At 44.1% G+C, this 27,843-nt stretch overlaps 1 protein-coding gene across 1 annotated transcript in view; it reads left to right on the top strand.

Moving 5' to 3' along the window:
• The window catches only part of GNAI3 (G protein subunit alpha i3), a 45,768-nt gene that overhangs the window by 8,450 nt on the left and 9,475 nt on the right, over positions 1-27,843 (top strand). Inside the window, exons 2-4 of the mRNA XM_066353271.1 lie at positions 18,455-18,497; positions 18,613-18,754; positions 24,809-24,966. Of these exons, the coding sequence (XP_066209368.1) occupies positions 18,455-18,497; positions 18,613-18,754; positions 24,809-24,966 (343 nt within the window). The remainder of the gene's footprint in view (positions 1-18,454; positions 18,498-18,612; positions 18,755-24,808; positions 24,967-27,843) is intronic.

Raw genomic sequence — 27,843 nt, 5'->3', positions numbered from 1 at the left:
CCTGCTTTTTCCTGGCTGTGTTTCTCCTACTGTTTCTATGAGCACCAGAAAATTGTCCAAAGCTAAGGAAAGAGGTCAAACAGACTATTTTGCTCCTTGTCAATAATTTTGCATAGAGGATTTTTTTTTAGGGAGTAGGTAAAAACATTTGGCAAAGCACATTCATCATAGATCTGAGTTATCATGCCTTGTCTTACATTTAGTTCATTTATTAGGAGTTAGGGGTCATCGGGGAAAATGAGGAAGAAAAGATGCTTTCAGTACTTCGGAGCTAGAATGTTAGCTATAAAGACAAAAAATAGAAACGTAGATCTCATAAGACGCTAAATTTGTTCACATTACTGATGTTTATTTAAAAATTTGTTTTTTAAAACAGTATACAGTAGGCTAACACTAATAAAATCTCTTTGAACTGTAACTCAATTCGGAAATAGGAGGTACCATGCAATATAAGGCCTGGAAATTGGGGATCAGTCCTAGAGTCTGAGCTTCATTTTCCTTGTTCGGCATAATGAGGTCTGATTTCAGGGGTCCTTTGTGAAGTTAATATTATCAACCAGATGGAATATTTTAGCAAGTTATGAAGAGGGCTATTTTTGCATTATTAGTTCTCTAATTCTTGAGTTTAATTGAACTTAGTTTAACATAATAAAGCTGTTCAGGAAGATAGTTAAAAACTGAAGTTAAGCACTGGCTGGTTGGCTCTGCGGTGGAGCATTGGCCTGACGATGTGTGGAAGTCCCAGGTTCGATTCCCAGTGGGGGCACACAGGAGAAGTGATCATCTGCTTCTCCACCCCTCCCATCCCCTCCCCCTTCTCTCTCTCTCTCTCTCTCTCTCTCTCTCTCTCTCTGTCTCTCTCTGTCTTCCTCTCCTGCAACATGGCTTGAATGGTTGAGCAAGTTGGCCCCAGGCCCTGAGGATGGTTCCTTGGCCTTGCCTCAGGTGCTAAAATAAAATAGCTGGTTGCAGAGCAGCAGAGCAGTGCCCCAGAAGAGCATTGCATTGCCTGGTAGAGAGAGTGAGTCCAGGTTTGGCAGTCTGTCTTTCTGCCCCCCCCCCCCCACCTCTCACTTAAAAACAAACAAAAAAACTGAAAGGCATACCGTATTTCCCCGTGTATAAGATGCTTCCATGTATAAAGATGGGCCTGAAATGTGAAAAAAAATGTATTATGTAAAGTTACTGAACTCAAGTTTTATTCATCATAAAATTCATACAACTCCTCATCACTGTCAAAACTCTCATCCTCGTCTGTGTCTGATGACGAATCACTATCTTCAACAATGAGCCCAAAAACAAGTGCGAAAAAGCAGGAAATGCAAGTAAAAACATCTACAACCACTATATAAGATGCACCCAGTTTTTAGACCCCAAATATTTTGAAAAAATGTGTGTCGTGTACATGAGGAAATACAGTAAATGACATAAAGTGTCCATAGTGTAAATCAAGGGTCCCCAAACTTTTTACACAGGGGCCAGTTCACTGTCCCTCAGACTGTTGGAGGGCCACCACATACAGTGCTCCTCTCACTGACCACCAATGAAAGAGGTGTCCCTTCCGGAAGTGCGGCAGGGCCGGATAAATGGCCTTGAGGCCGCAATTTGGGAACACCTGGTGCAAATGGTCAACAGAATATAAAGAAATTATTCTCTTTTTTGTTCTTTTTAGTCTTATAAATTGAGTTGGGGAACTTCCCTATTTCTTCTTTCTAGAATAGTTTGAGATGACTATATTCCTTTAGGGTTTGGTAGGAATCAAAATGTAAAACCATCTAGACCACTCTCTTTTATGTGAGAGGATTCTTTTAAAAATGGAAATTGTTCTAATATTTAATTTCATCCTCCAGCTTTTTAACTGTCTTAGTTTTTGGTTTTTTTTTTTTTTTTTTCAGTGTTTAGCAAGTTAGAATTATCTTGAATCCTTTATCTATCCAGGCTATCCTGTTACCTGCTTAGCAATCATCTATATCATTTCTGTAATTCAAGCTGCTTGAACTGAATAACATTGTGTTAGTATCACTGTTTAATTGTTCTGTTTGGATACAGTGCTCTATGTAAATGAAATATCCTATTTTCCATGTTTTGCTATTAAGTTATAACAGAAATTAATATAGCTGATGGAAACTAACCAAAGAAGCATACTAAAAAGAACAAATTTGTTTACTTTCTACCTGAAAACTGGCCTAGTCTTTGAGACAAGGGTCAGGAGGATCTAGACTTGAGACATGAATTTCCTTTCCTTTGCTTTACAGGTTAGACCTGAAATATACTGAAAAATTTTTTTGGTTTTTTAAAAAGATTTTTTTTTTTTTTTGTATTTTTCTGAAGCTGGAAACCGGGAGAGACAGTCAGACAGACTCCCGCATGCGCCCGACCTGGATCCACCCGGCACGCCCACCAGGGGCGATGCTCTGCCCACCAGGGGGCGATGCTATGCCCCTCCGGGGTGTCACTCTGCTGAGACCAGAGCCACTCTAGAGCCTGGGGCAGAGGCCAAGGAGCCATCCCCAGCGCCCGGGCCATCTTTGCTCCAGTGGAGCCTTGGCTGCGGGAGGGGAAGAGAGAGACAGAGAGGAAGGGGGGGTGGAGAAGCAAATGGGTGCTTCTCCTATATGCCCTGGCCGGGAATTGAACCCGGGTCCCCTGCACGCCAGGCCGATGCTCTACCGCTGAGCCAACCGGCCAGGGCCAAAAGATTTTTTTATATATCCATTTTTTAGGGGGGGGGGGGAGAGAGAGAGGGAGGGAGGGAGGGAGAGGGAGGGGGGGAGAAAGAGAGAAAGAGAAAGAAATGGGAGAGGAGCAGGAAGTATGAACTCCCATGTGTGCCTTGACCAGGCAAGCCCAGGGTTTCGAACTGGTGACCTCAGCATTCCAGGTGGACGCTTTCATGCATTATGCCACCATAGGTCAGGTGATGTGAAAAGTTTTTTTTTTTTTTTTTTTTATTTATTTATTTTTTTTTTCATTTTTCTGAAGCTGGAAACAGGGAGAGACAGTCAGACAGACTCCCGCATGCACCCGACCGGGATCCACCCGGCACACCCACCATGGGGCGGCGCTCTGCCCACCAGGGGGCGATGCTCTGCCCATCCTGGGCGTCGCCATATTGGGACCAGAGCCACTCTAGCGCCTGGGGCAGAGGCCGAGGAGCCATCCCCAGCGCCCGGGCCATCTTTGCTCCAATGGAGCCTTGGCTGCGGGAGGGGAAGAGAGAGACAGAGAGGAAAGCGCGGCGGAGGGGTGGAGAAGCAAATGGGCGCTTCTCCTGTGTGCCCTGGCCGGGAATCGAACCCGGGTCCTCCGCACGCTAGGCCGACGCTCTACCGCTGAGCCAACCGGCCAGGGCCTGATGTGAAAAGTTTAAGAGGGATGTTAGCTGAGGTATCATTGTGCTCTGTGTTTGGTGCCAGGAACCTCTTTTCTGTCATCAAGTCTACTCAAATGGGTTAATGTTTTTAATATTCATATAAAAAGTCTTAGTTTTTTGAATGATGTAAGTATATTACATCTAAAAATTGCTTAATCCAAATGTTTTAGTGTTCTAAATTTTTTCTGGCTGCTCATTCAATTTGCAGCTGTAGAGCCAGCATGTCTCACCATGATGAAAGCATACACTCTATTTGTATGTTTATATTGTGCTGTATTTCCTGCTTTGTCCGTGTGGCCTGATGTTAACACTTATTACACTGGCGACACAGGGATCATTTAAATCAGACTTCTTTAAAATTCGCAAGGTGGCTTGATTCTTGGTGTCTTGTAATTTTCCAGTAATGGTTGGGTTTTGAAATTAAAATAGTATTCCATTATGGAAATGTTACACTGTATGTGGCTTTCTGTTTTAGTCATGTATTGATATCCCTAGTTTTTAAAGAATCTTATTAAATGGATAGTGTTGTAAGGAAATGGATTTTACCTAGGATCTTGGAGATTACATTTTATGAATTACTATAAATTACAGAAGGATTGGTTTAGAGTGGCATACTTTTAATACAACATTTCCCCCTCTGTTTTCTGAAGTTAGAACGTGGAAATGATTAACTTCAAAACAGGGCTGTGTTTGAGATAGTGATGTAATTGCGACCATGATTTACATAGTGCAGTTCTGGTGTCTATGATGTGACAGTGCACCTTAAACCGCCGTGCTTAGTTATGTATTTCGGAAAATAACATTGAACTACTTCAGTAGTTCACCAATTTGCAACATTAATACATTCTTCCATACCTAGTTCATTTCAGGTTGCTAAAAAAGAATTTCCTTTCTTCCTTTACTTCTAAGAAGAGTAGTACAGTGTGTCCGTAAAGTCATGGTGTACTTTTGACTGGTCACAGGGAAGGCAACAAAAGACGATAGAAATGTGAAATTTGTACCAAATAAAAGGAAAACCCTCCCAGTTTCTGTAGGATGATGTGGCAGCATATGTGCATGTGCAGACGATGACTTAACACCGTGTATACAGCAGAGCAGCCCACGGCCATGCCAGTCGAGATGTGGACGGTACAGAGGAAAGTTCAGTGTGTTCCGTGGCTCGCTAAATTAGAATCTGTGACCAAAGTGCAATGTGAATATCAGCGCGTTTATGTTTATAACGAAGCGCCACCACATAGAAATAACATTACTTGGTGGATAAGCCGTTGAAGGAAACCAGCAGTTTGGTGGAGAAACCCCGTTCTGGTAGGCCATCAGTCAGTGATGAGTCTGTAGAGGCTATACGGGATAGCTACCTAAGGAGCCCTAAAAAATCTGTGCGTGAGGCCCTGGCCGGTTGGCTCAGTGGTAGAGCGTCGGCCTGGCGTGCAGGAGTCCTGGGTTCGATTCCCGGCCAGGGCACACAGGAGAAGCGCCCATCTGCTTTTCCACCCCTCCCCCTCTCCTTCCTCTCTCTCTCTCTCTCTCTCTTCCTCTCCCGCAGCCAAGCCTCCATTGGAGCAAAGTTGGCCCAGGCGCTGGGGATGGCTCTATGGCCTCTGCCTCAGGTGCTAGAATGGCTCTGGTTGCAACAAGCGACGCCCCAGATGGGCAGAGCATCACCCCCTGATGGGCATGGATCCCATTTGGGTGCATGCGGGAGTCTGTCTGACTGCCTCCCCGTTTCCAAATTCAGAAAAATACAAAAAAAAAAAAATCTTTGTGTGAGTGCACATCGAACTGCACTGAATAGGTATGAAACTGGGAGAGTTTTCCTTTTATTTGGTGCAGATTTCACATTTCTATTGTTCTTTTGTTGCTTTCCTGATGAATGTCTTCATCAGTATTTGTAGTTCTTTTAACCTTTTCTAGACTACTTTAAAGCTCTTTAAATAAACTTTATTTTGAAATAATTTTAGATTTATAGAAAAGGCACAGATGTAGTACAGAGTTCCTGTATGCTTTCACCTGGTTTCCCGTAGCGTGGCCATGTGGCTACATATGTTTGTCAGCCCTGTTCGTCACTCTGTATTGGGGTTTCAGCAGTTTTCCCACTGACACTCTCTGCTCCGGGGGCCAGCCCAGGACACTGCATTGCATTTAGTCAAGACTACTATTGTTTGGCTTTCTGGCTTTCAGTGTTGCACTGGTCAGAGGAGGCTCATTTATTCAGCCATTTGTGATTAGGCTCTCTGGCCATCTTCTGTGTGCTCAGGTACGCTCCTACCTTGGAGATAGAAAATAACTGAGAACTAGAACTCCCAAGCAATTTGAGCCGTGGAGATACAGAAGTAAACAGTGATAATATATGTGGCATGTGGTTACAGAAGGAGTAGCCAAATCTTGGAAGGAGGAGGAGAAAGAGACCTATCAGGGCAGCCCTCCCAGGGGAGGTGATATTTGAGGTGGACTTTGAAGGATGAATAGAAGGCAGAGACTGCAGAGAAGTGCATCCAGACAGAAAGAATAATAGTATGTACAAAAGCTCAGAAATAATCAGTGAGCAAATAATTAGATTCGCCTGGATGAAGGCTTGATCTAGAAGCAGAGGGACTAATGCTGGAAAGGTATGCAGGGGTGAGAAGAGTGTTGATTTGAATTTTTAAAAAAATAATTAGCCTGACCAGGCAGTGGCACAGTGGATAGAGCATTGGACTGGGATGCAGAGGACCCAGGTTCGAGACCCCGAGGTCGCCAGCTTGAGCGCGGGCTCATCCAGTTTGAGCAAAAGCTTACCAGCTTGGACCCAAGGTCGCTGACTCCAGCAAGGGGGTTACTTGGTCTGCTGAAGGCCCGCGGTCAAGGCACATACGAGAAAGCAATCAATGAACAACTAAGGTGTTGCAATGCGCAACGAAAAACTAATGATTGATGCTTCTCATCTCTCCGTTCCTGTCTGTCTGTCCCTGTCTATCCCTCTCTCTAACTCTCTCTCTGTCTCTGTAAAAAAAAAAAAAAAAAAAATTAAAAAATTTTATTTATTGATTTTTACAGAGACAAGGGGAGCGATAAGTATCAACTCATAGTTGCTTCACTCTAGCTCATTGGTAGTCAACCTGGTCCCTACCGCCCACTAGTGGGCATTCCCAGCTTTCATGGTGGGCGGTAGCGGAGCAACCAAAGTATAAATAAAAAGATAGATTTAACTATAGTAAGTTGTTTTATAAAGATTTATTCTGCCAAACTTAGCGAAAATCCTACATAAAGTACTTGGTAAGTAATTATTATTATATGCTTTAACTTGCTGTAACTCTACTTTATAAATCACCATTACTGTGGAACCTGTGGGCGGTTAGAAATTTTACTACTAATAGAGATAGGAAAGTGGGCGGTAGGCATAAAAAAGGTTGACTACCCCTGCTCTGGCTGTTCATTGGTTGCTTGTTGTATATGCCCTGACCGGGCAAGCCCAAGGCTTTGAACTGGCAACCTTAGCGTTCCAGGTCCATGCTCTGTCCACTGCGCCACCACAGGCCTAATTTGAACATTTTACATTTCTATCTCACAAGAAAATTTGGAAGCAGGGCTAGTTAGAAGTATACCTTGGCAAAAATTAGTTTTCAGTGATGTCTTATGTACATACCATATAATTTATGTAAAAATGGCTTGCTTTCAAAGAAGTGAAAGGAAATTGACTCATCAGAAGCCATACTTAGGACACTGAGGCAGCCAGAGGTTAATCCCCCCTTACTTGCCAGTGACAGCTCCCTCAAGCATCCACTTTATAGGCTGCAAAAGTGAGAAGGGAACCCCACTTCTCCCTCTCACTGGCCCGTTGCCCGTACAGAACACCTGATCTTTGGCCACACTCAAGTTACCTTGTTCATATTCTCAAGTGATAACGTTTTGAGCAGAGCTCCTTGGTGAAGTGACCTGCCTTTTTTTCCCCTCTAAATCAAACCACCATCTTCCTTCGGTGATTTGTGAATGTTAAAATGGCTATTAGGGCCCTGGCCGGTTGGCTCAGCGGTAGAGCATCGGCCTAGCGTGCAGAGGACCCGGGTTCAATTCCCGGCCAGGGCACACAGGAGAAGCGCCCATTTGCTTCTCCACCCCTCCGCCGCGCTTTCCCTCTCTGTCTCTCTCTTCCCCTCCCGCAGCCAAGGCTCCATTGGAGCAAAGATGGCCCGGGCGCTGGGGATGGCTCTGTGGCCTCTGCCCCAGGCGCTAGAGTGGCTCTGGTCGCAACATGGCGACGCCCAGGATGGGCAGAGCATCGCCCCCTGGTGGGCAGAGCGTCGCCTCTGGTGGGCGTGCCGGGTGGATCCCGGTCGGGCGCATGCGGGAGTCTGTCTGACTGTCTCTCCCTGTTTCTAGCTTCAGAAAATTGAAAAAAAAAAAAAAAAAATGGCTATTAGGGCCCTGGCCGGTTGGCTCAGCGGTAGAGCGTCAGCCTGGCGTGCGGGGGACCCGGGTTTGATTCCCGGCCAGGGCATATAGGAGAAGCGCCCATTTGCTTCTCCACACCCCCCCCCCCCTTCCTCTCTGTCTCTCTCTTCCCCTCCCGCAGCCAAGGCTCCATTGGAGCAAAGATGGCCCGGGCGCTGGGGATGGCTCCTTGGCCTCTGCCCCAGGCGCTAGAGTGGCTCTGGTCAAGGCAGAGCGATGCCCCGGAGGGGCAGAGCGTCGCCCCTGGTGGGTGTGCCGGGTGGATCCCGGTCGGGCGCATGCGGGAGTCTGTCTGACTGTCTCTCCCGGTTTCCAGCTTCAGAAAAATACAAAATAAATAAATAAATAAAATAAAATGGCTATTAGCTTTATGGTTTATAGGCTTGTAAAACAATAGGATAGTGTCCCATGTAATGGGACAATGATGTGGAACAGAACAAATAGACGACTGTGGAAGCCGAACATATTTTGGTTGTTAGGGTTGTTTTTCTTTTTTACTACCTCCCCTCCCTCATTGCATATTTACCTCCTAGAAATATTTCACGAAAAAGTAATTAATGTTGGGGAGCGACACAGGTGACATCAGAGATAACTAGTCATCTTTAATATTTTATGCTGGGTGGTAGGTGCACAGATGTATCTTTTGTAATATTTTGGAATTTCACAGATATTCCCTTTTATGTAGTCAAAATTTAATTTAACCAAATTAAGATTTTTTTAAAGCCAGGAAAAGGTAATTGATTCTAATGAACTTCAAGCCAGTCCCAGTCAGTTTCCTTATTTTTTGTTTTGTTCTCGTCACAAGGAATAGGACACTTCTTCAGGCCAGCTCAGAGAGTTGGGAGGGAATTACTGTGAGAACGGCGAGGTTTCCCGGGAGCCCAGGGAGAACGGGAGGGTAGGGCGCGGGCACTGCCAGGCTGCTTTGTCTCTGCCGCCTTCAGGTCCGGTCTCTTTCTCCTTGTCTTCCCTCTCCCTGCCTCTTTTTGCTTTCTGTCGTCTTCCCTTGTTCTCCTTTGTCCTTTCCTCTTTTATTTTGTCTCTTTGGTCCCAGCCGTTCTGTTTCCTCACCTCTGTCTCTTCTGTGTGCTCTCTCTCTGTCGGGGCACCTTCCTGGCTCCTCGCTCGCAGCTGCCCCTGGTCCTGCCCTGTGTGACCCTGGTGTGCCTGAAGGCCCGTGATGGTAGCCTCGGTTTTCACACCTTGCAGCCTTGTAGTTTAGGGTTATTTGTTCTCTCTCTGTGCGGATTTCTCAGATAATCTGATGGAACAGGATGCAGACCCTCTGGCAGCCCGGACGGTGACTCCTGGCCAGGTGTTTACTTCCTGAGCCAGTTGCAGGGAGGGCAGTGGCCCATATGTAGGCCATTTTCCACTGAGGAGGCAGAGTAGAGATCTCTGCATGGGGTTATGGGAAGATAGAAACTCTTAAACTCTGTCTAATCTATCAATTAACTTTTATCAAAAATTCCTTATATACACTATAAACCTTTATAGTGGTTGATTCCTAGAAAGACCTTTTGAGGGGAGAGACCATTTTCTCTGTCCCCCTCGCAACTCGCTGCCATCTTTTTCCCTGACGATGTTCGTTTATTCAGTCACTGAACAGATAGTTAATGAGGACTCACTATGTTCATGTGTTCTTTTAGGTTTGGGGTACGGGGTGGACGGGACAGATTGGTGGTAGTTTCACTGAAGTGGATGGAAGGGGGCCGGGGAGCTGGGACAGGCTTCAGTAAGGTGTCGAAAGGAACAGGGAGACTGGGTGGAGGCTTGTGAGCGAGTCCAGATTAATGTCAGGTGTAGTTGTGGGGTGAGGGCACAGCCAGGAATGGGTGTGGGGCTGAGCAAAAGATAGCAGAGGAATGGAAATCTTCTGTTTCTGTTAACTGCCCACATTGAAAATTCCATCCATTGCAACCAGCATTTGCAAAATGTGATTAGGTAACCATTGACTGTCATGGAAAGTCAAGCCATTCATGTACCCGCAGTTGTCATGTGCCTGCCAGCCCGGGGGGGGGGGGGGGCACACAACAAGAACACTATTTTGTGCTTTTGAAGAATGTGCTTTTGAGCTACGAGAGTCCTAAACAAGTACAAACCCAAATAATTACAGTAATTTGACCAAGTATTCATGGGATGGTGTTTGACACTAGCCTATAGGATCAGGCTAAGCCTAGTCAGTGCCCTCGAGGGAGAAGCACACAGGTGTGGAAGTTCCCGGTAATACAAAAGAGTTTCGTTGCCATTTTAAACCAACCCTGGAAAACCAATTAGCAGCTTACGAAAACTGAGAAGATGGGAAGATAGTCAGATAAATTTTTTTAAAGTAGCCAGAGATGTCTGGGAGATAAAATAAGGTGAGGTGTTTGGAAAGGACAGTATGGGACTGAATTTTGGAAAATTAACCTCTGGAACAGAAGCTGAAAGACAGTGAATAATCCATGCCAGCCATCCGAGTGGGAGTAGTAGTATGCCGAGGGAGTGGGGAAGCCTCCACAGAGACCTGAGGTTTGAACTGGATAGGGTTTCAAGGATGTTTGTATGTGGAGGCTGGGCACGGGAAAGGGACAATGGGCTGTGGAAATTTCAGGCTAAGGAACTTGCTAATTTCACATGAAAAATAGTTTCTAACTTCTCTCACGAGACCATAAATTCCTAAGCTTACCTGTATTTGAAGTCTCTGCCCAGCAGTTCGTAACACATATAAAAATTGCTTGGAAAAAAAAAGACTAAAAATTTTGTTTGCTCTGTGACATTTTTCTCTTCTGTAATTGTGGTAACCTTTTCATTAACTGAATTAGAAAGTGACTGGTTTTTGTATTAAGAACAGTACCTTGAAAGCATTTTAATTGAAGTGCCATAATCTGAAAAAAAAAGTTTTTTTAAGAGAGGGAGAGAGACAGGAAAGGAGAAAAATGAGAAGCACCAACTGATAGTAAGCACCAACTCGTAGTTGTGGCGCTTTGGCATGATTGCTTCTCATATAGGCCTTGATGTGGGGGGTTGAGGGACTTAAGCCAGTGACCCCTTGCTCAAGCCAGTGACCTCTGGGCTCAGCCAGCAACCATAGGATCATGCAGATGATTCCACGCTTAAGCCAGCTGCCTCGGGGTCTCTAACCTGGGACCGCAGCTTCCTAGGCCGATGCTCTATCCACTGTGCCCACCAGTCAGGATTAATCTGAATTTTTCATGTCAATAAAAAGGAATCAGCCTGACCTGTGGTGGCGCAGTGGATAAAGCGTCGACTTGGAAATGCTGAGGTCGCCGGTTTGAAACCCTGTACTTGCCTGGTCAAGGCACATATGGGAGTTGATGCTTCCAGCTCCTCCCCCCTTCTCTCTCTCTGTCTCTCTCTCCTCTCTGTCTCTCCTCTCTAAAAAAAAAATGAATAATAAAAAAAAAGGAATCAGCAGGAACCATAGATACGATAGTCTTATGACTGGACTAGCATGCACTGTGTGCCTGTGACCTTTAGCTGTGGATATTCACATTTTTTCTGCCAGTTTGAGATTAGATCATGACAGAGAGCATGACTGGAGGTTTGCTGTCAGACTGCCATCCCTTCCTTTCTGTTGCTGCACTGTCTCTTTCTACTCTTTGTCCCCCTCTTGATCAGGAGTGCCTGATTGGAGAACATTCTCATTGCTGAATTGTGGCTGTTGTGAATGGTTGGGTTAATAGGAAGAGGTGAATCATGGTTTGATTTCAAGCCTGTGTGTGTCAGAATTAGAGATTTTGTCTGCTCTTAGCCTTTATATAATTATAGTCATAATGTTAGTGTGCAATCATAGAGCACACGGAGGCCAAAGCCCTTCACATTTTATATACACTGCTCACAAAAATGAGGGGATATTTTATAGCTTCATATTCGTTTTGAAATATCCCCTCATTTTTGTGAGCAGTATATAAAGAGACAGGCATTGTGAAGCTAGGTGACTTGCCCATGGTTCCACAGTTAGTCATGGCAGAGCTAGGACTAAAGTCTACTCTTCCACGGAGTTTATTATGACATGGTATCATTTACTAAAAAAATCTTTTTAAGTGCGTGAGTTGTAAATGCAAGGTCAGGGATAAGTGAGAAAGAAAAATCAAATTTATGTGCTGGCCGAGTTTCAAACTGTTGTAGGACGGAAGTCTGTCCTGCTCTAGTTGTATGTTCCCATATGTCTGGTAATGGGACTGTAGAGCGGCCAGGAGTGTCCTGATCTGGCATGGGCTAGAGGGCTATCCACAAATAGTGCCCTATTGGGACTTAACTGTGTAGGCATCCCAAAAGGGGCAGTGCTCTAGTTATAATCCTGGCCTTTTAAAAGATCTTTCGAGCTTTTTCTATGGAAACCAGTATTGAGAAGGAAAAGATGTTCCAGGTGCTGCTGGAATTACCACTAGTACACGAGGCAGTGGGACAAGCAGGAAACCCAGGGAAAGCTGTAGAGGTGCAGGTGGTGAGGAGTGTGGCAGAGGAGGTAGTGGACCAGCTATCTTGAGTCAAAAATGTATTTAACCAAGAGAGGTTTTTTGTTGTTGTTCCTCTGAGTCGGTTGGAGAAAATGACTGGTGCTTTGATGTAGTTTGCTGTAGCTTTTAGGTTATAAGTTGCTGTTTAAGAATATGTATCCAGATTCCATCTAAGGTTTGATTGTTGGGAAACAGCTGCCACTGGGATTTTGAACCAATATCAACATCCAAGGAATTTTCATTCAATTACATTCTTTGGGCCCTAACATTACATGGTGGTATTCTGACAGTGAAAACATTCTTCATAGTAATAGCTGGTTGGTATGTTTTGACTGTCTAATGTGTGTCGGGCACTGTTCTAAGCATCCTCGGTTGACCCATTTTACACATAAGTAAACCTTATCCCTGAAGGCACAGGAGTGTAAAGGAGCACGATATATATCTATTCCTTCTGTGGACCTGCTTTTCAGTTTTCTTTAGTCACAGTGAAAGAGGAAAAAGAGAAGGCATCAGGTGACGCTGTTTTTGAGGCTCAGACATCTTTCAGGGTTAATTTTTAAAAGCAGGTTGTATGTGAGCTGAATGTATTTACTTATGGGATAATGATTTATTTATGTTAACATTTCACTGGCCTTTGAAAAAAATCTTGCGAAGGAATCCTCACCATCTCTCATTTTTCATTCCCCTAATGCGGTCTGTATTGTGGGAAGGAACCGGGGCATGTAATATGGGGCCCGCTCGCAGGGAGCTCCTCAAAAATAAAATGTAGAACGTGTTTAGGTAAATACAATAGCTCTAGAATAGAGGTTGTACTGGTGAGTTGTTTTTCTTCGGACAGTGTTGGTGATTACACTGAGCTGTGCACATACTTCTTGTTCTGTTTGTTTCTAAATCCCACCTCCTTATTCTCTGTATTGCCTTGCTTCTTGTACTGAGAGCGAGACCATCGAACTTAGCTCCTTCTGCCCTTTTTCTTTCAAAAATCTCTGTAGCTTTACTCCTCATCCTTTCTTCCTATTGATAGAGGATGATCTTTAGCCACATATTGTTTTAAGGATAATCTTCTAAGTCGAACTGATCCTGTTCCTGCCTGTCTCTGCGGCCTTTCCGACTCTCCTCTCCTGCACCCCGGGCCCTGCCCGGCTCCATGCCTTCTGTCTGCGGAGGCCTCTTCAGCCCTCTCCAGGCCGCAGCTGTCTTTGCCGTCCCTTGTCGTGGTCCTGTGCCATGTATCCTTGTGATTACTACCCCGGTAGATCCAAGACGGGCGGGTGACTCTCCCTCCACTTGTGATGAATTTTGAAAGAAAGTAGGTAAAAAGATGTAGATAAAATCAGGGAGCTCCAAACACCATATACATATTGAGGGAGGGAGGTGAGACACAGGAAGCAATATGGGGAAAACCTAAGAGCAAGGAGTTACCAGAGGGAAATGACTCCCGAAGCAATAGAGCACAGAGGACTGAGCACAAATGAAGAGTGCAGACCTAATAAGAAAGGGTTATAGAAAATGTTAGAATTTGGATAATTAGTAGATAAACTAGTGCTTTTTAGAATAGTGCCATTTGGAAATGATGAGAAGGACCCATTGAGCTGGAATTTTGAGAAAAATGCAGCAGTAACATACAATTGGGACCATGTTGGGCTTGGACATGTGAGGCGTAGAAAGAATTAATTTGAGAAATGCTTTAGGAGAGAAGATTTTGTTACAGTCTGATGTAAGGAGAGAAGGAGTGGGTTCCAGGTGACTCTTAGATTTCGTACTTGGAAGAAAAGTAAGATGGTGGCACTTTTCATGGTGATCCAGAAGCCAAATGGGTCCAACACTTTTGTTATAAAGTGATTCAGTCTTTATTTGTATAAAATGCTTTGGAACACCCACGGAAATAAATCTTGCTCAGTTCTGTGGGCAATCAGAGGTGCCTTCTTTTAAGAGATGGAACTGGATACATAATAAAAGCTTGGGTGGAATATATATGTATGGTGTCATAACGAAGAGAAGGACAAACTGACACTTTATCAGAGAGCCTTGGAAAAACAGAGAGGTAGGGTACCATATTTACATATATGTATTTTAATCAGCACCTTCATCGGGTAGAACTTAATGAGATGGATAGAAATGGACTCTGAAGTTAATAGTTATTTCACCTAAAATAAGTGGTAGAAATGCTGTTTTTAATATATAAAAGAATGGTGAATATTACTTCATTAATCTCTGCTTTTCCTAGTTAATTTAGTTGTTATTGCTAACGTGGGATAACTTGGGAATTCTCTTTTAAACTATTTAAAATATAACTGGTACACTTTTGTGTTTTCTTCCCTAGAATCAAAATCAAATCATTAGGATTTTTTGTTGTTGTTGTTTTTAAGATATGCACAGGAGCCTGACCAGGTGGTGGCGCAGTGGATAGAGCATCGGACTGGGATGCGGAAGGACCCAGGTTCGAGACCCCGAGGTCGCCAGCTTGAGCGCGGGCTCATCTGGCTTGAGCAAAGAGCTCACCAGCTTGGACCCAAGGTCGCTGGCTCCAGCAGGGGGTTGCTCAGTCTGCTGAAGGCCCACGGTCAAGGCACATATGAGAAAGCAATCAATGAACAACTAAGAAGTCGCAACGCACAACGAGAAACTGATGATTGATGCTTCTCATCTCTCTCCATTCCTATCTGTCTGTCCCTATCTATCTCTGCCTCTGTAAAAAAAAAAAAAAAAAAAGATATGCACAGGAGAAATCCCTTCTTTATAACAGTGTCATCAGAACGTTCTCAGTGTGCTCCTTGAACGTAAAGTATTTTAGTGCTACCCTGATTATTGATTAGGTGATAAGAACAGAGAGAAAGTTGTATGTAAATGTCCTGTTTGAGGCTGTAAAAATGTAGATACCTGGATCTTAAGTTATTTGAATTTTATTTTATTTTATTTTATTTTTTAAGGCAGAGATAGACAGGGACAGACAGGAATGGAGAGAGATGAGAAGCACCAATCATTAGTTTCTCGTTGTGTGTTGCGACTTCTTAGTTGTTCATTGATTGCTTTCTCATACGTGCCTTGACCGTGGGCCTTCAGCAGACCGAGCAACCCCTTGCTGGAGCCCAGGGACCTTGGGTCCAAGCCGGTGAGCTTTTTGCTCAAACCAGATGAGTCCGCGCTCAAGCTGGCGACCTTGGGGTCTCGAACCTGGATCTTTCCGCATCCCAGTCCGACGCTCTATCTACTGCGCCACCGCCTGGTCAGGCTGAATTTTATTTTAACATTTTTAGTTGACCAGGTTGAGAAATATTTAATAAAAGATCATACGTATTAAAACATTAGCCATGCCTGACCTGTGGTGGCGCAGTGGATAAAGCATCAACCTGGAAATGCTGAGGTCGCTGGTTTGAAACCCTGGGCTTGCCTGGTCAAGGCACATATGGGAGTTGATGCTTCTAGCTCCTCCCCCATCTCTCTCTCCTCTCTCTCTCTCTCTCTCTCTCTCTCTGTCTGTCTTTCTCTCTCCTCTCTAAAATGAATAAATAAATAAAAAATTTAAAAAAGATGATATATTTAAAAAACAACAACAAAAAAACATTAGCCATTTATCTGTTCAGCACTATTTATTTGCATGACCAGTTTGTGTCAGGCCCAGTTTTAGGCCCTGAGAAGACAGAAATGCATAAACCTTCATGAAGCTTATATTTTAGTGGAGAAGACAGGAAATTAGCAAATCTGTAATGCTGAAGACGTGACAAGTGCTTTGAAAAAGTATATACTACAGAGTGAAGGGGGAGAAGTGATGGGCGGGGCTTTTTAGGTGGTTTAGTCAAGGAAGGGTGTTCTGAAGGAAGAGGAACACTTGGTAAAAACTTCTTTCAGGCAGAGGGAATGGTGGACACAAAGACCATGAGTCAGGATCAAGCTTAGTGAGAACCAGTTTGGTATGTTGGAGGAAAAGCAAGAAATCTGGTCTGACGAGCAGACAGAACAAAGTGGAGAGGGACCAGAGTCGAGGGGGACGGGTAGGCAGGGCCAGTGCACAGTGGGCCTCCGCTCGGTGGGTTTGGGTGTGTAATTGGAGGCCATCGGAGAATTTGGGGGCAGAGCTGGGACCTGAGCTGGTTGGCAGTGTACAGACTTCATTCCGCTGCCGAGTGGAACAGTGGCTGTAGGAAAGGCACGGTCTGAAGCATCAGAGCGTTTAGGGAGGTTTTGCACTGAGAGCCTGTGGTTTCCGTTGTGCTCTTGCTCTTCCATTGTCCTGCAAGAAGAAACTGTCAGAGCTATTCATTTATTTTAAAAATGAACCTTTACTAATATTTAATGTACATATTGGTACTGGCATTCACATTTCATCTGTTAGTTGTGTGTCGCTTACCATTTTTAGCTTGAGCGACTGAGTCAGTGCTGGTGTCACTGAGATGAGGAACAGGGCAGGGCAGGCTTCGGTGGTGAGGCGGGGAAGCGGCACTGGGTTTGGGGCATTTTAGGTTTGAGATGTCTAACAGAAACCCAATGAGATAGCTATATCAGGTAGATGGTTAGATGTGTGAGTCTGGAGCCAAGGTTAGAAGCCAAGACTAGAGATCTAAATTTGGAAATCTTTGGCAGAGAGGCAGTATATGACTTTGTAGCCAAACTGTGGGAATTACTTACATCATGTATAAGATGCACCTTTCCCCGAAAAATTTGGAGTCTTAAAACGGGGTGCGTTTTATACAGTGGTTGTAGATTTTTTACTGGCTTTTCCCGGTTTTTCGCACTTGTTTTTGCACTCATTGTTGAAGATTGATTCGTCATCAGACACAGATGAGGACAAGCTAATGGATGGGAGTTCTGACAGTGATGAGGAGTTGTATGAATTTAATGATGAATAAAACTTGAGTTCAATAACTTTATGTGATACTTTGTTTTTTCAAGTTTCAGGCCCCGAAATTAAGGTGTGTCTTATCCATGGGGAAGTACGGTCATTAGGTTAATACAAGCAGAAGGCTTAGAACTGTGTCTGGCACTCAGTTCTCATTAGGTGGTAACTATTATAATTAGTTTATGAATGGTATTTAAAACCATGAGATTAGATAAGATGACCTAGAGAATGAACGTAGAAAAGTGCCAAGGAAATAATATGGCCTTTAGAATTCAGAGACAGGAGGGAGGAGACTGAGAAGGAGTGGGTAGGAGTCAAACCAGAGGATGTGGTGAAGAAAATATTTCAAGGGAGAAGTCATCAGCTTGGACAAAGTCTGTTTTAAGAGATGGAGTAAGGTGAGGACCGAGAACTGACCATTGGGTTTGTTCAGATGAAAGTGGTTGGAGACCTTGAGATGTGGTGTCACTCGGTATCGTGGTGGGTAGGAACACCTGCGTGGAGGGCAGAACTGGAGGCTCAGCACTGGAGAGCGGGAGTATAGACGGCTCAGAGGGGTTGGCTGTAAAGAGGAAGGGAAAAAATGGAGTGGTAGCTAAAGGAAAGAGGAAAGGTAGAAGTGTGTGTGTGTGTGTTTAAGATCATCAGCTGAGAGTCGAGTGGGAGGGGTTTGTAAGGTTTAAGAGAGAAGAGAGGTTGTGGCACAGGCATGTTGGAAAGGGGGAGAATGAACTGGCTAGGGAAAGCAGGAAGGTCAAGGAGTTCAGAGGGCCCATCTGACCATCTGTGGTCATTAAAGTGGTTCTAGCTGGATGAGGAGGGAATCGTGCTCTGGTGTGGAGGGGTGCAGAGTGAGAAAGCACTGGGGGTAGTGCCTCCTCTGCTTCTGTTTTGGACTCTAGTCCCATCATTGAGAGGATTGCTCTTGGAACAGTTCTCAGGTCGTGGGTGTTGATAGAGGCATTAATCAAAGTGAATTGGCCATAACAGATCATCTCATTTTTGCCTATGTTCAGTGTCTGTATCCTGTTTCTTGTGGAAGATGAGTTCCTGAAGGTGTTTGTGTTGGCTTAGCTCCTTGAGAGGGCCTGCTTCGTACAAGTGGTATGTTGTAGGCCCCGGGACACTCTCAGTGAACTTGATTTGGTTGCTGAGTTACATAAAGAAAGTTTTAAAAAAAACAACAACAACAAACTAATGTGGAAGTTCAGTGTTTTTTCCTGATAGAAATCCTCAGCAAGGTTTTCCTTAGGACCTGTGGTTTCCGTTAATCTGCAGTTATCACTCATGTTGATTTCATGCTTTTGTGTTCGATTACAGATGAGTTCAAAGTCTGATTTTCTTTTCTTTCAGGTGCTGGAGAATCTGGTAAAAGCACCATCGTGAAGCAGATGAAGTAAGTTGAAACGAGGCCTTTTGTAAGCCTGCATTTCCTCATAATGCGTGAAAGCCCACAGGACCTTTTCATTTTGGGTCCAGGGTAATGATTTGTGGTGTTCTTCTTTTCCAAGAATCATTCACGAGGACGGCTACTCTGAGGAGGAATGTAAGCAGTATAAAGTGGTCGTCTACAGCAACACTATCCAGTCCATCATCGCCATCATCAGGGCCATGGGGCGGCTCAAGATCGACTTTGGGGAAGCCGCCAGAGCGGTGAGTGCTTCTCATTTCCTCTCCACTTGCTTTTTCTCAGGAGATGCAGTTAAGCAAAATTTGCTTCATGTTTTAAGGAAATGAATTTAAGCAATGAGGTGAGATGTAGCAAAGTACTGTGTGCTCATTTGAGAAGTGTTAGCCGTCTGCTTTAGGAGATGCTAGATTAGCACACAAAGAAGAGTCTAGGAAATGAACATTGGAGGTTTCTGTTATAAAATTTTCTTCACTTGCTCCTTTTACAGCACTGGTTTTTATTTTATAGCAAATGACAGTACATTGATATGATTTACAAGAGGTTGCCATGGTATGTAGCTCTGTTTTCTGAGGTGTTGAGATGAAAGGCAAATACCAGTCTCCCATAATATACTTGTAAGGACATGCACACCAAACCTAAATTTTAAAGGCAGTTTTCAGGTATTCAGGACTACTGTATCCCTATACTACATTGAACTATAGGCTATAGGAGTGGATTCTCTTGTGCCGTAGTATAATTCTTGCACATGGCAGATAGTCAAAATCATGTTGATTAATTATAATACTTAGTGGGCCCTAAAGGGCTAGTTTGTAAATTAGGGTGTTTGCTATAGTGGGGCAAGGACCAAAATGAGGACAGGGAAGCTTTTATGGTCAGCTAAATTCCACAGAAGCCTGGGACTGCAGAGAAGGATGTCCTGGACTGAGGGAGTCATCCGCTGTGTCCAGAGTGCCACACGTAGGTGCAATGGGCAGTGAAAGGAAGGAATGCGAGGAGGCTGCCTGAAGGCCTCGCCTCTGTCTGCAAAGTAGCTCAGGGACTCTTCTGAGCAGCTCTCAACTCATCAGTCAAGTGCAAATTAACATCAGTAAGTAAATAGGGAACTTGTTGAAGGTAAACATAATACATGGTGTTTATAATTGGATGGTATTAGATGAGGAGGTCCTAGAAGTGGCGTAGGGAAGGGAGGAGCTAAGGAAAGACTGGAAAATGTTGGAGAGAAGATAGCAAAGGATAAGGGAAGAGGAAATGTGGGAGACATGGCTCTTAGGTTTTTGTGAAAAGGTACCACATCACAGAAATTAGGGACTATTTCTCTAAGCCCCCGAGCAGAGGAAATGTGATAGCTAAGGCAAGAATAGATAAAGTTTATTTTGCTTTCCTTCTTTCTTTCTTTTTAAAGATTTTATTTATTGATTTTGAGAGAGAGAGAAGGGGGAAGCGGGAAGCTTCAACTCGTAGTTGCTTCTCAAATGTGCCTTGACCAGGAGTGCTGGGGCCTTGAACCGGCCACCTCCGTGTCCCAGGTCGGTGCTCTATCCACTGCGCCACCGCAGGTCAAGCTGTCTTTCTTTTTGCTATTCCTTCTCTTACCTTCTGCTTTTCTTTCCTTTTTCTTTTTTCCTCTTCCTACCGGCTCTCTCCTGTGTCTCTTTTCTCCCTCCCTTTTCTCATTTTTTCCCCTCACCTAACTCTGCTTCTCTGCTGTACAAGATGGGGCAAAAGTAGGTTTACAGTTGTGAGTACATAAAACAGTTAATTATTATATTATTATGTGTTAATTTTTGTATTACTTTCCATATGAACAACTATAAACTTTTGTTAACCCATATTTGCTGTGTCTGATAACTGGTCAGTAATACTGTGTTTTGTGCTCTTTGCTCTCTTTGTTGGCTTTTTCTCCATCTCAATTATTTACTTCTTAGTTTCTTTTTTATTTTGCACCCTTTGTCTTTTCTCTTGATCATTCCTCCTTTTATTTCTTTCCATTATCAAATTAGTTGTTGTTAATCTTTGGGTCCTGTCACTCCTTTTTCACCAGCTGCAGTTCACATTTTCAGTCGCAGTCAGTTTGGGCTGCTGACAGAATAGCATAGATTCCATAGCTTATGAACAATGAAAATTTATTTCTCCCACTTCTGGAGGTTGGCAGTCCAATATCAGGCTGGACGAGGTCCCTCCTCTACATTGCATACATCTTGCTGTGTCCTCACATGGTAGAGGAGCAGGGATCTCTCTAGGCTCTCTATCATAAAGGCATGACTCTCACTCCTGAGGGCTCTATCCTTGTGACCTAAGCTCCACCTCCTAATACGGTCATATTGGGCATTAGGATTTCAACCTCTAAATTTGGGGAAGACATGAACATTTAGACCGTAGGATCCCTCCTCCTTTCATTTCTTTTTTTTTTTTTTGACAAGTCAGAGAGAGGGACAGACAGACAGGAAGGGAGAGAGGTGAGAAGTATCAGTTCTTTGTTGTAGCTCCTTAGTTGTTTAGTGATTACTTTCTCACATTTGCCTTGACGTGGCTGGGGCTACATCAGAGAGAGTGACCATTTGCTCAAGCCAGTGACCTTGGGCTTCAAGCCAGCGACCTTTGGGCTCAAGCCAGCCTCTATGGGGACATGTCTATGATCCCATGCTCAAGCCAGCGACCCCTCACTCAAGCTAGTAAGCCCATGTTCGAGCTGGCAACCTCGAGGTTTCGAACCTGGGTCCTCTGTGTCCCAGTCCTGACGCTCTATCCATTGTGCCACTGGCTGGTCAGGCTCCTTAATTTCTTTAATTTATCAATTTTGTTTCATTAATTTTTGGGTCCTAACACTTCTTTGTCGCCAGATGATATAGTTGACATCATTAATTCTCCTCAGGCCTCCTAAGTCACCTCGCTCTCCAGCACCCACCCACCCAGATCTATACTCCTATATAATTTTTCACACTTTTTTTTTAAGACATAAGATTTGATATTTATAGCTCCTCTGTTGTCCTCCTCTAGTTGTTTAGGGTTGGTTAGAGAGTGGATGGGAAAGAATAAAGCTGAGTGTGGGCAGGTTGCTTTTCACGTCTGCTTAGGATAAAGGTAAGAAGTTCATTGCAGAGAGAGACTTCTTTACAGACTGATCAAGGTTTATTGTGGGGAAGCAAGATTGGTCAGTGGAAGAGGTTAAGTGATAGAGGAAAAGCATTTCTCCAAAAACAGTGTTTACAAAGTCAGGACAGCAAAATTATGTAGCAGTAGCTCGTTTTCTATTTTATCAAGTTTCTAAAATTAGGATCATTATATTAAAAAGTAATGCTTATTGAAGTTTTTGAATACCTGCATGAGTATAGGTCAAATTTCAGAGCCAAGAGACTGTTCAAGTCTTCAAATGTGAAAGCACTATACTGCATCAGAGGCCTGCTCCCTGTTGAGTGCCAATTTATGTCTTTTTTTCCGCTTTTCTTAGTCATTCATTCCTTTATATTAAATTTTTATCTCTGGAAAGAGAGGAGGGGAATACAGATGTTAGATAAACTTTCTTAGAGAGGGTTGGGCTAAAAAAGTACAGGAAATTCAGGGAAGGGTCCTAAAGGACAAATCACTTGGCAAATGCCATTAAGGCAAAGACCCTGAGTTTGCAAAATTAATTGGACTTCCCTCTGGTTAGTTTTGTTTTGCTTTGCTTTGTTTAGGTGGATAGAGAAGTCTTAGAGTATATGGATGGGCCTGACCTGTGCTGGCGCAGTGGATAAAGCATTGACCTGGAATGCTGAGGTCGCCGATTCGAATCCCTGCACTTGCCTGGTCAAGGCACATACAGGAAGCAACTATGAGTTGATACTTTATGCTTCTTCCCCTGCCCATCCAAAAATCAGTAAATAAAATCTAAAAAGAAGAGAGAGAGAGAGTTTGTGGTTGTGCTTGCACCTAGGGAATGAAAGGCTCCTTGCTGGCTGCTTGACTGTGGTGATGCCCGCTGGTGATCCAGTTGACTGTGGTGATGCCCGCTGGTGATCCAGTTGACTGTGGCGATGCCCGCTGGTGATACAGTTGACTGTGGCGATGCCCGCTGGTGATACAGTTGACTGCTCCCCGCCCCTTTACTTTTCCTTTGCCCAGAGGGCGCTGTCTTAGGCTAGGTGTTTGTGTAGTCATTTGGAAATCTCCTGAGGAGGTCACTATTAGATGTGAGTGGGGAATCCTTCCATGAGACTGGTGTTCATTTTTGTGTCATCTGACAATTAGGGCGGAGAAGAATAATGTCGGGAGCCGATCCACTAATGCTGGCTAACTAGGTCACAGCAGAAGAAGATCCACAACTGCTGGTTGACAAAGTCACAGCAAAAGAAGATAGAGTCACCGCAGTAAAGACCAACAGCTGCGGGTTGACAAAGTCACCGCAAGGAAAGGCACGATACTTCCCCCTTTAATCTTTTGAATTAATCTGGCCTTATATCCCCCCTTTTTCTGGGTGTGTGCTATTATTTGTGGCACAGGGATAATAGTACCGTACTTTCCCTGTAGATTTGTAGTAATTTCTTTGGAAATGAGACAGAAGGTGTAAGTTCCACAGAAAAGCCTGTAAGCCCCTTGAACTGGGCTCATAAACATAAGAGGCTGGCTATGATATCCCTCGTAAAGGGTTAAGTTTGTAGGAGAATTTCTTATTATTAATCATGTTAGAAAGAATATAGCCAGAACTTAGCTAGTGTATGAATATAGTAAATAAATAAAGTTTAACCAGACAATAGAATCTTAGATAAGGTGTTATGGAATGGCCTGTTGCATGGCCTGGGATAGGAATGCAGTCAGCAAGAAAAGGATGTTTTGCTAAGAGAATTGTTTTATGACTGAAGGCAGTTGCTGGACTTTCTCAGTGAGACACTCATGAGATTTATAAACTTTCCCAAAAATTCTTTCTTCTGATAATGAGAGGTATGGCAGGGGGCATCCATAGAAGCAATAGCAATCAATGTCTTCTGAAATTATGTTGCTACTAAGCTATCTTGCGAGTGCACTCTATATATCTTTAAGTAAAAGTTACTCTTAATGTTAAGTCAGTTTCTCAATGGGCAAGCCTTTTGTTATCTTGTGAGAAAAGCCAGGACACTGCATAAATTCCAGGCCATTTGCCTGAGCAAGCGGTGGTCCTTTGCTAGTCCTTAATGATTTTGTCTGTTAATCTCTCTCTGCCCCTTGACTCACAAACAACAGTAAAGTTGAGTTATTAGTTAGTACTAATCCTTTAAAAGCTTTTACCGATGTTATCGCTATTCAAGTTATTTTTTAGTTGTACTTTGAATGATTTGTAGTTTACAGATATAAACTAACTGTTATCTGGAAACATGTAAACATAGTGAAACAGAAGCAATGATTAATACCATATAATTGTAACTTGGTGTGTGTGTATAAAAAAGGAGCTGTACTAGCATTTGGTGGAGATGCCTGGCAGTAAATGCTAACTAGAGAATAAAGAGAAAGAAAAGAATTCGGCTCTCTCACTCGAATTTCGCCGACGCCGTCTCTTCCTGTGGGACCCCTGGATCCCCCCCGGGGCTGGACCCCGGCAGAATAAGGCAAAAAAGTCAGTTCTCAGAGCCCCTTTCGGTCCTCTCTTCCTCTCCCATATTTTAAGTTTAAAACCTATAACCACTTGTAAAGCCGTGTCTATGACTTAGGAAGTTTGATCAAATCTCTCTTGTAACTTTCTTTTCCTGCGGCCTTTGCCGCCCTGTCTTATTCAGAGGGCTATTACTCCTCTGGGGACATCCAGAGACTGGGTTTTCCCTGGGGGTTCATTTCCCCCACTAGGCTTCCAATTCCTGTGACCTGAAGGGAAAGGAGGGTACATTTTTTTCTTGAGCCTTGTTTTATTCTGTTTGACGTGTACAACTTGACTCTTAGGTGCCAGCCTTTTTGTTATTTTTATTGGAGGCTTCCTTGACCAGAATGTGAATGAATTACATGTGTCTGTCTCACAGGCCAGTTTTTTCCTGTCAGAATGGATGAGTAACCAGATAGATGGAGGTGTGTGGGCCAGTCAGAAGAGATCTTTGCAGGGGTGGTGGTGTGTAGAGAAGTGTAGGTAGCGGTAGGGAGCGCGAAACCACTCATGTGCTCAGCTCTGTACTCCTAACCGTAGTGGAGAAGGGGTCAGAGGTCACTGTACATTCTCTCCTATTGCCCTGCCAGCAGAGGCCTCTGTAATGCCTCTTTAGAAATAATATAACATTTAATGCTTTTCTGTGTGCGTGTCTGTGTTAGAGCCTCGCCATGTCTTTGAGAAGTGGAGACTCACCTGTCCCTCTCTACAGGACGATGCCCGACAGCTGTTCGTCTTGGCTGGCAGTGCCGAAGAAGGAGTCATGACTCCAGAGCTAGCAGGCGTGATTAAGCGGTTATGGCGAGACAGTGGGGTGCAGGCTTGCTTCTGCAGATCCAGGGAGTATCAGCTCAATGATTCTGCTTCCTAGTAAGTCATTTCTCTCTGTGAAACTGTAACAGAAAATAACGTGGTGCCTGGAGAAAGTCATAGCCCATCCTTAAGAACAGAGGTCCCCAAACTTTTTACACAGGGGGCCAGTTCACTGTCCTTCAGACCGTTGGAGGGCCGGACTATAAAAAAAACTATGAACAAATTCCTATGCACACTGCACATAACTTATTTTAAAGTAAAAAAACAAAACGGGAACAAATACAATATTTAAAATAAAGAACAAGTAAATTTAAATCAACAAACTGACCAATATTTCAATGGGAACTATGCTCCTCTCACTGACCACCAATGAAAGAGGTGCCCTTCCAGAAGTGCGGTGGGGGCCGGATAAATGGCCTCAGGGGGCCGCATGTGGCCTGCGGGCCGTAGTTTGGGGACTCCTGCTTAAGAAGATGGTCAGGGCCCTGGCCGGTTGGCTCAGTGGTAGAGCATTGGCCTGGCGTGCAGGGGTCCCGGGTTCGATTCCTGGCCAGGGCACACAGGGGAAGCGCCCATCTGCTTCTCCACCCCTCCCCCTCTCCTTCCTCTCTGTCTCTCTCTTCCCCTCCCGCAGCCGAGGCTCCATTGGAGCAAAGATGGCCCAGGCGCTGCGGATTGCTCCTTGGCCTCTGCCCCAGGCGCTGGAGTGGCTCTGGTTGCGACAGAGCGACGCCCCGGAGGGGCAGAGCATCGCCCCCTGGTGGGCGTGCTGGGTGGATCCCAGTCGGGCGCATGCGGGAGTCTGTCTGTCTTTCCCCGTTTCTAGCTTCAGAAAAACACACACCAAAAAAAAAAAAAAAGAAGATGGTCAGGTAACAGCCTTCAAAGTATATGGTTTAAAAGACCATATAAAAAGACTTATAAAGATGGTTTCAGTTTAGTTGTAGAGCCCCTGGCCTTTTTGTATGACATGGAGAAAAACGTTTCCTCTTGGAGTGTACATGGGAGACTTGGCACCATGGATGGTGCTTTATAGTCAGCACGTGGAATTGGCGAGGCGGCTCTCGGGTGCTGGTTCTCTTCCAGCTCAGTCCGTCCCCTCCGCGTCAGGGCCCTGCCGACTGCCAGCCAGCGAGGGAATTCAGAACTGTGATAACCGTTTTTATGCATCCAGCTCTCTCTGGCTGGGTTGCACGGTGGATTTCTCAAGTACCAGTCACCACTTAGAAATCTTTTGCCAGATCACAACAGCAGACTCTATAGATAATGTTGAGTCTTAGAACAAAGTTGAGCATCTGTTGTCAAGGAAATCCTCTTGAGTGTTAGGCAGTTTTAGTAAATGTGTAATTAATATTCTGGAACAGCCTGCTATCCTATTTTGTTTCTTTTACGACATGGTTACTTACAAGACCTATATTCAGAACGCTGCTTTTTTTTTTTAACATGCATATTTGGGACTTGGTGAGTTCTTGTTACTTAGATTCATTTCTTTTTTTATAGACAGGAAGGGAGAGAGATGAGAAACATTAATTCTTTGTTGCGGTTCCTTAGTTGTTCATTGATTGATTTCTCATATGTGCCTTGACCAGGGGCTATAGCAGAGTGAGTGACCCCTTGCTCGAGCCAGCGACCTTGGGCTCAAGCTGGTGAGCTTTTTGCTCAAACCAGATGAGCCTGCACTCAAGCTGGCGACCTCGGGGTCTTGAACCTGGGTCCTCCGCATCCCAGTCTGATGCTCTGTCCACTGCGCCACTGCCTGGTCAGGCAGATTCATTTCTTTACTAAATGAAGGGGTCAGGCAGATTCATTTCTTTACTTAATGAAGGCACTTTTAAACATGAAGATATTTTTCCAGTATTATATTTCTCTACTTTCCCATCCTCATTCTAGCTTACATTGTTACAAGAAGAAATTAAATGATGTTTGAAAAGCTTACTTATTCTTTAAGAGAAAATCTGACTTTAGGAGCATTTCAGGATTCTTGCCCATCTTTTAATAGTATTTTTAAATTGCAGATATTGTTAGTTTAAATAATTCTCCTAGTCCTCATCAGAGATAGGTTGTAATTGTTTTTTCATCATACACTCAGTAAGCTCTGAGTCCCTGACTACACCTACTCCCTGTGATTGTGGACCTAAGCTGACTGATTCCTTCCTGATGATTCACTTAGAATGATGCACCTGCTCTTCACTTGTCAGGCCAAAAATTCTTTAGAAACCCTGAAATTGTGAAGAGTGTAATTTCGTTTTGAAGCAGTCTTTTAATTATTTCACTGACAAATTAAATTTCTTTGAAGGTATTTATAGTTTCCTTTTGGCTTAGGTTTTTTAAAAAATCACTTTTTGTTTTATAAATAAAAATAAGAAATACTTATTCTTATTGAGCATAGTTCTCTCTCTCTTTTAAATTTTTTAAGTGAGTATAGAGGAGGTAGAGAGACAGACTCCTGCATGCACCTGCCGGGATCCACCTGGCCGCCCCCATCTGAGGCCAATGCTCTGCTCATCTGGAGCCGCTCACCACGGAGCTCTTTTTAGTGCCTCAGGCGGAGGCTCCATGGAACCATCCTCAGCGCCTGGGGCTGGCGTGCTCTAATCTATCAAGCCATGGCTTGGGGGGGGGGGTGGAGGGGGGAAAGCAGATCATTACCTTTCCTGTGTTCCCTGACAGGGAATTGAACTCGGGACTTCCACACACCAGGTCAATACTCGACTGCTGAGCCAACTGGCAAGGGCCAAGCATAGTTTCCTTTTTAATTGTAGGAATTCAAACACTAATGTCTTTAATGTCCTATCAAATGTTTAAACATACAAATGACCCATTAACTTTAAATGTTGGAGGGCTTTTGTTTTGGCTTTTATGCTGTGCAGTATACGGTTGAATTAGTATGAAATTTCAGGAATCTTTTTGTAAGAAGTGTAACATTTCCATATT

The sequence above is a fragment of the Saccopteryx leptura genome, chromosome 11 (assembly GCF_036850995.1).
Source record: "Saccopteryx leptura isolate mSacLep1 chromosome 11, mSacLep1_pri_phased_curated, whole genome shotgun sequence".
Classification (NCBI taxonomy): Eukaryota; Metazoa; Chordata; class Mammalia; order Chiroptera; family Emballonuridae; genus Saccopteryx; species Saccopteryx leptura.
The sequence above is the reverse complement of the archived record's forward strand: the minus strand, read 5'-3'. Positions and strand labels throughout refer to the sequence as shown.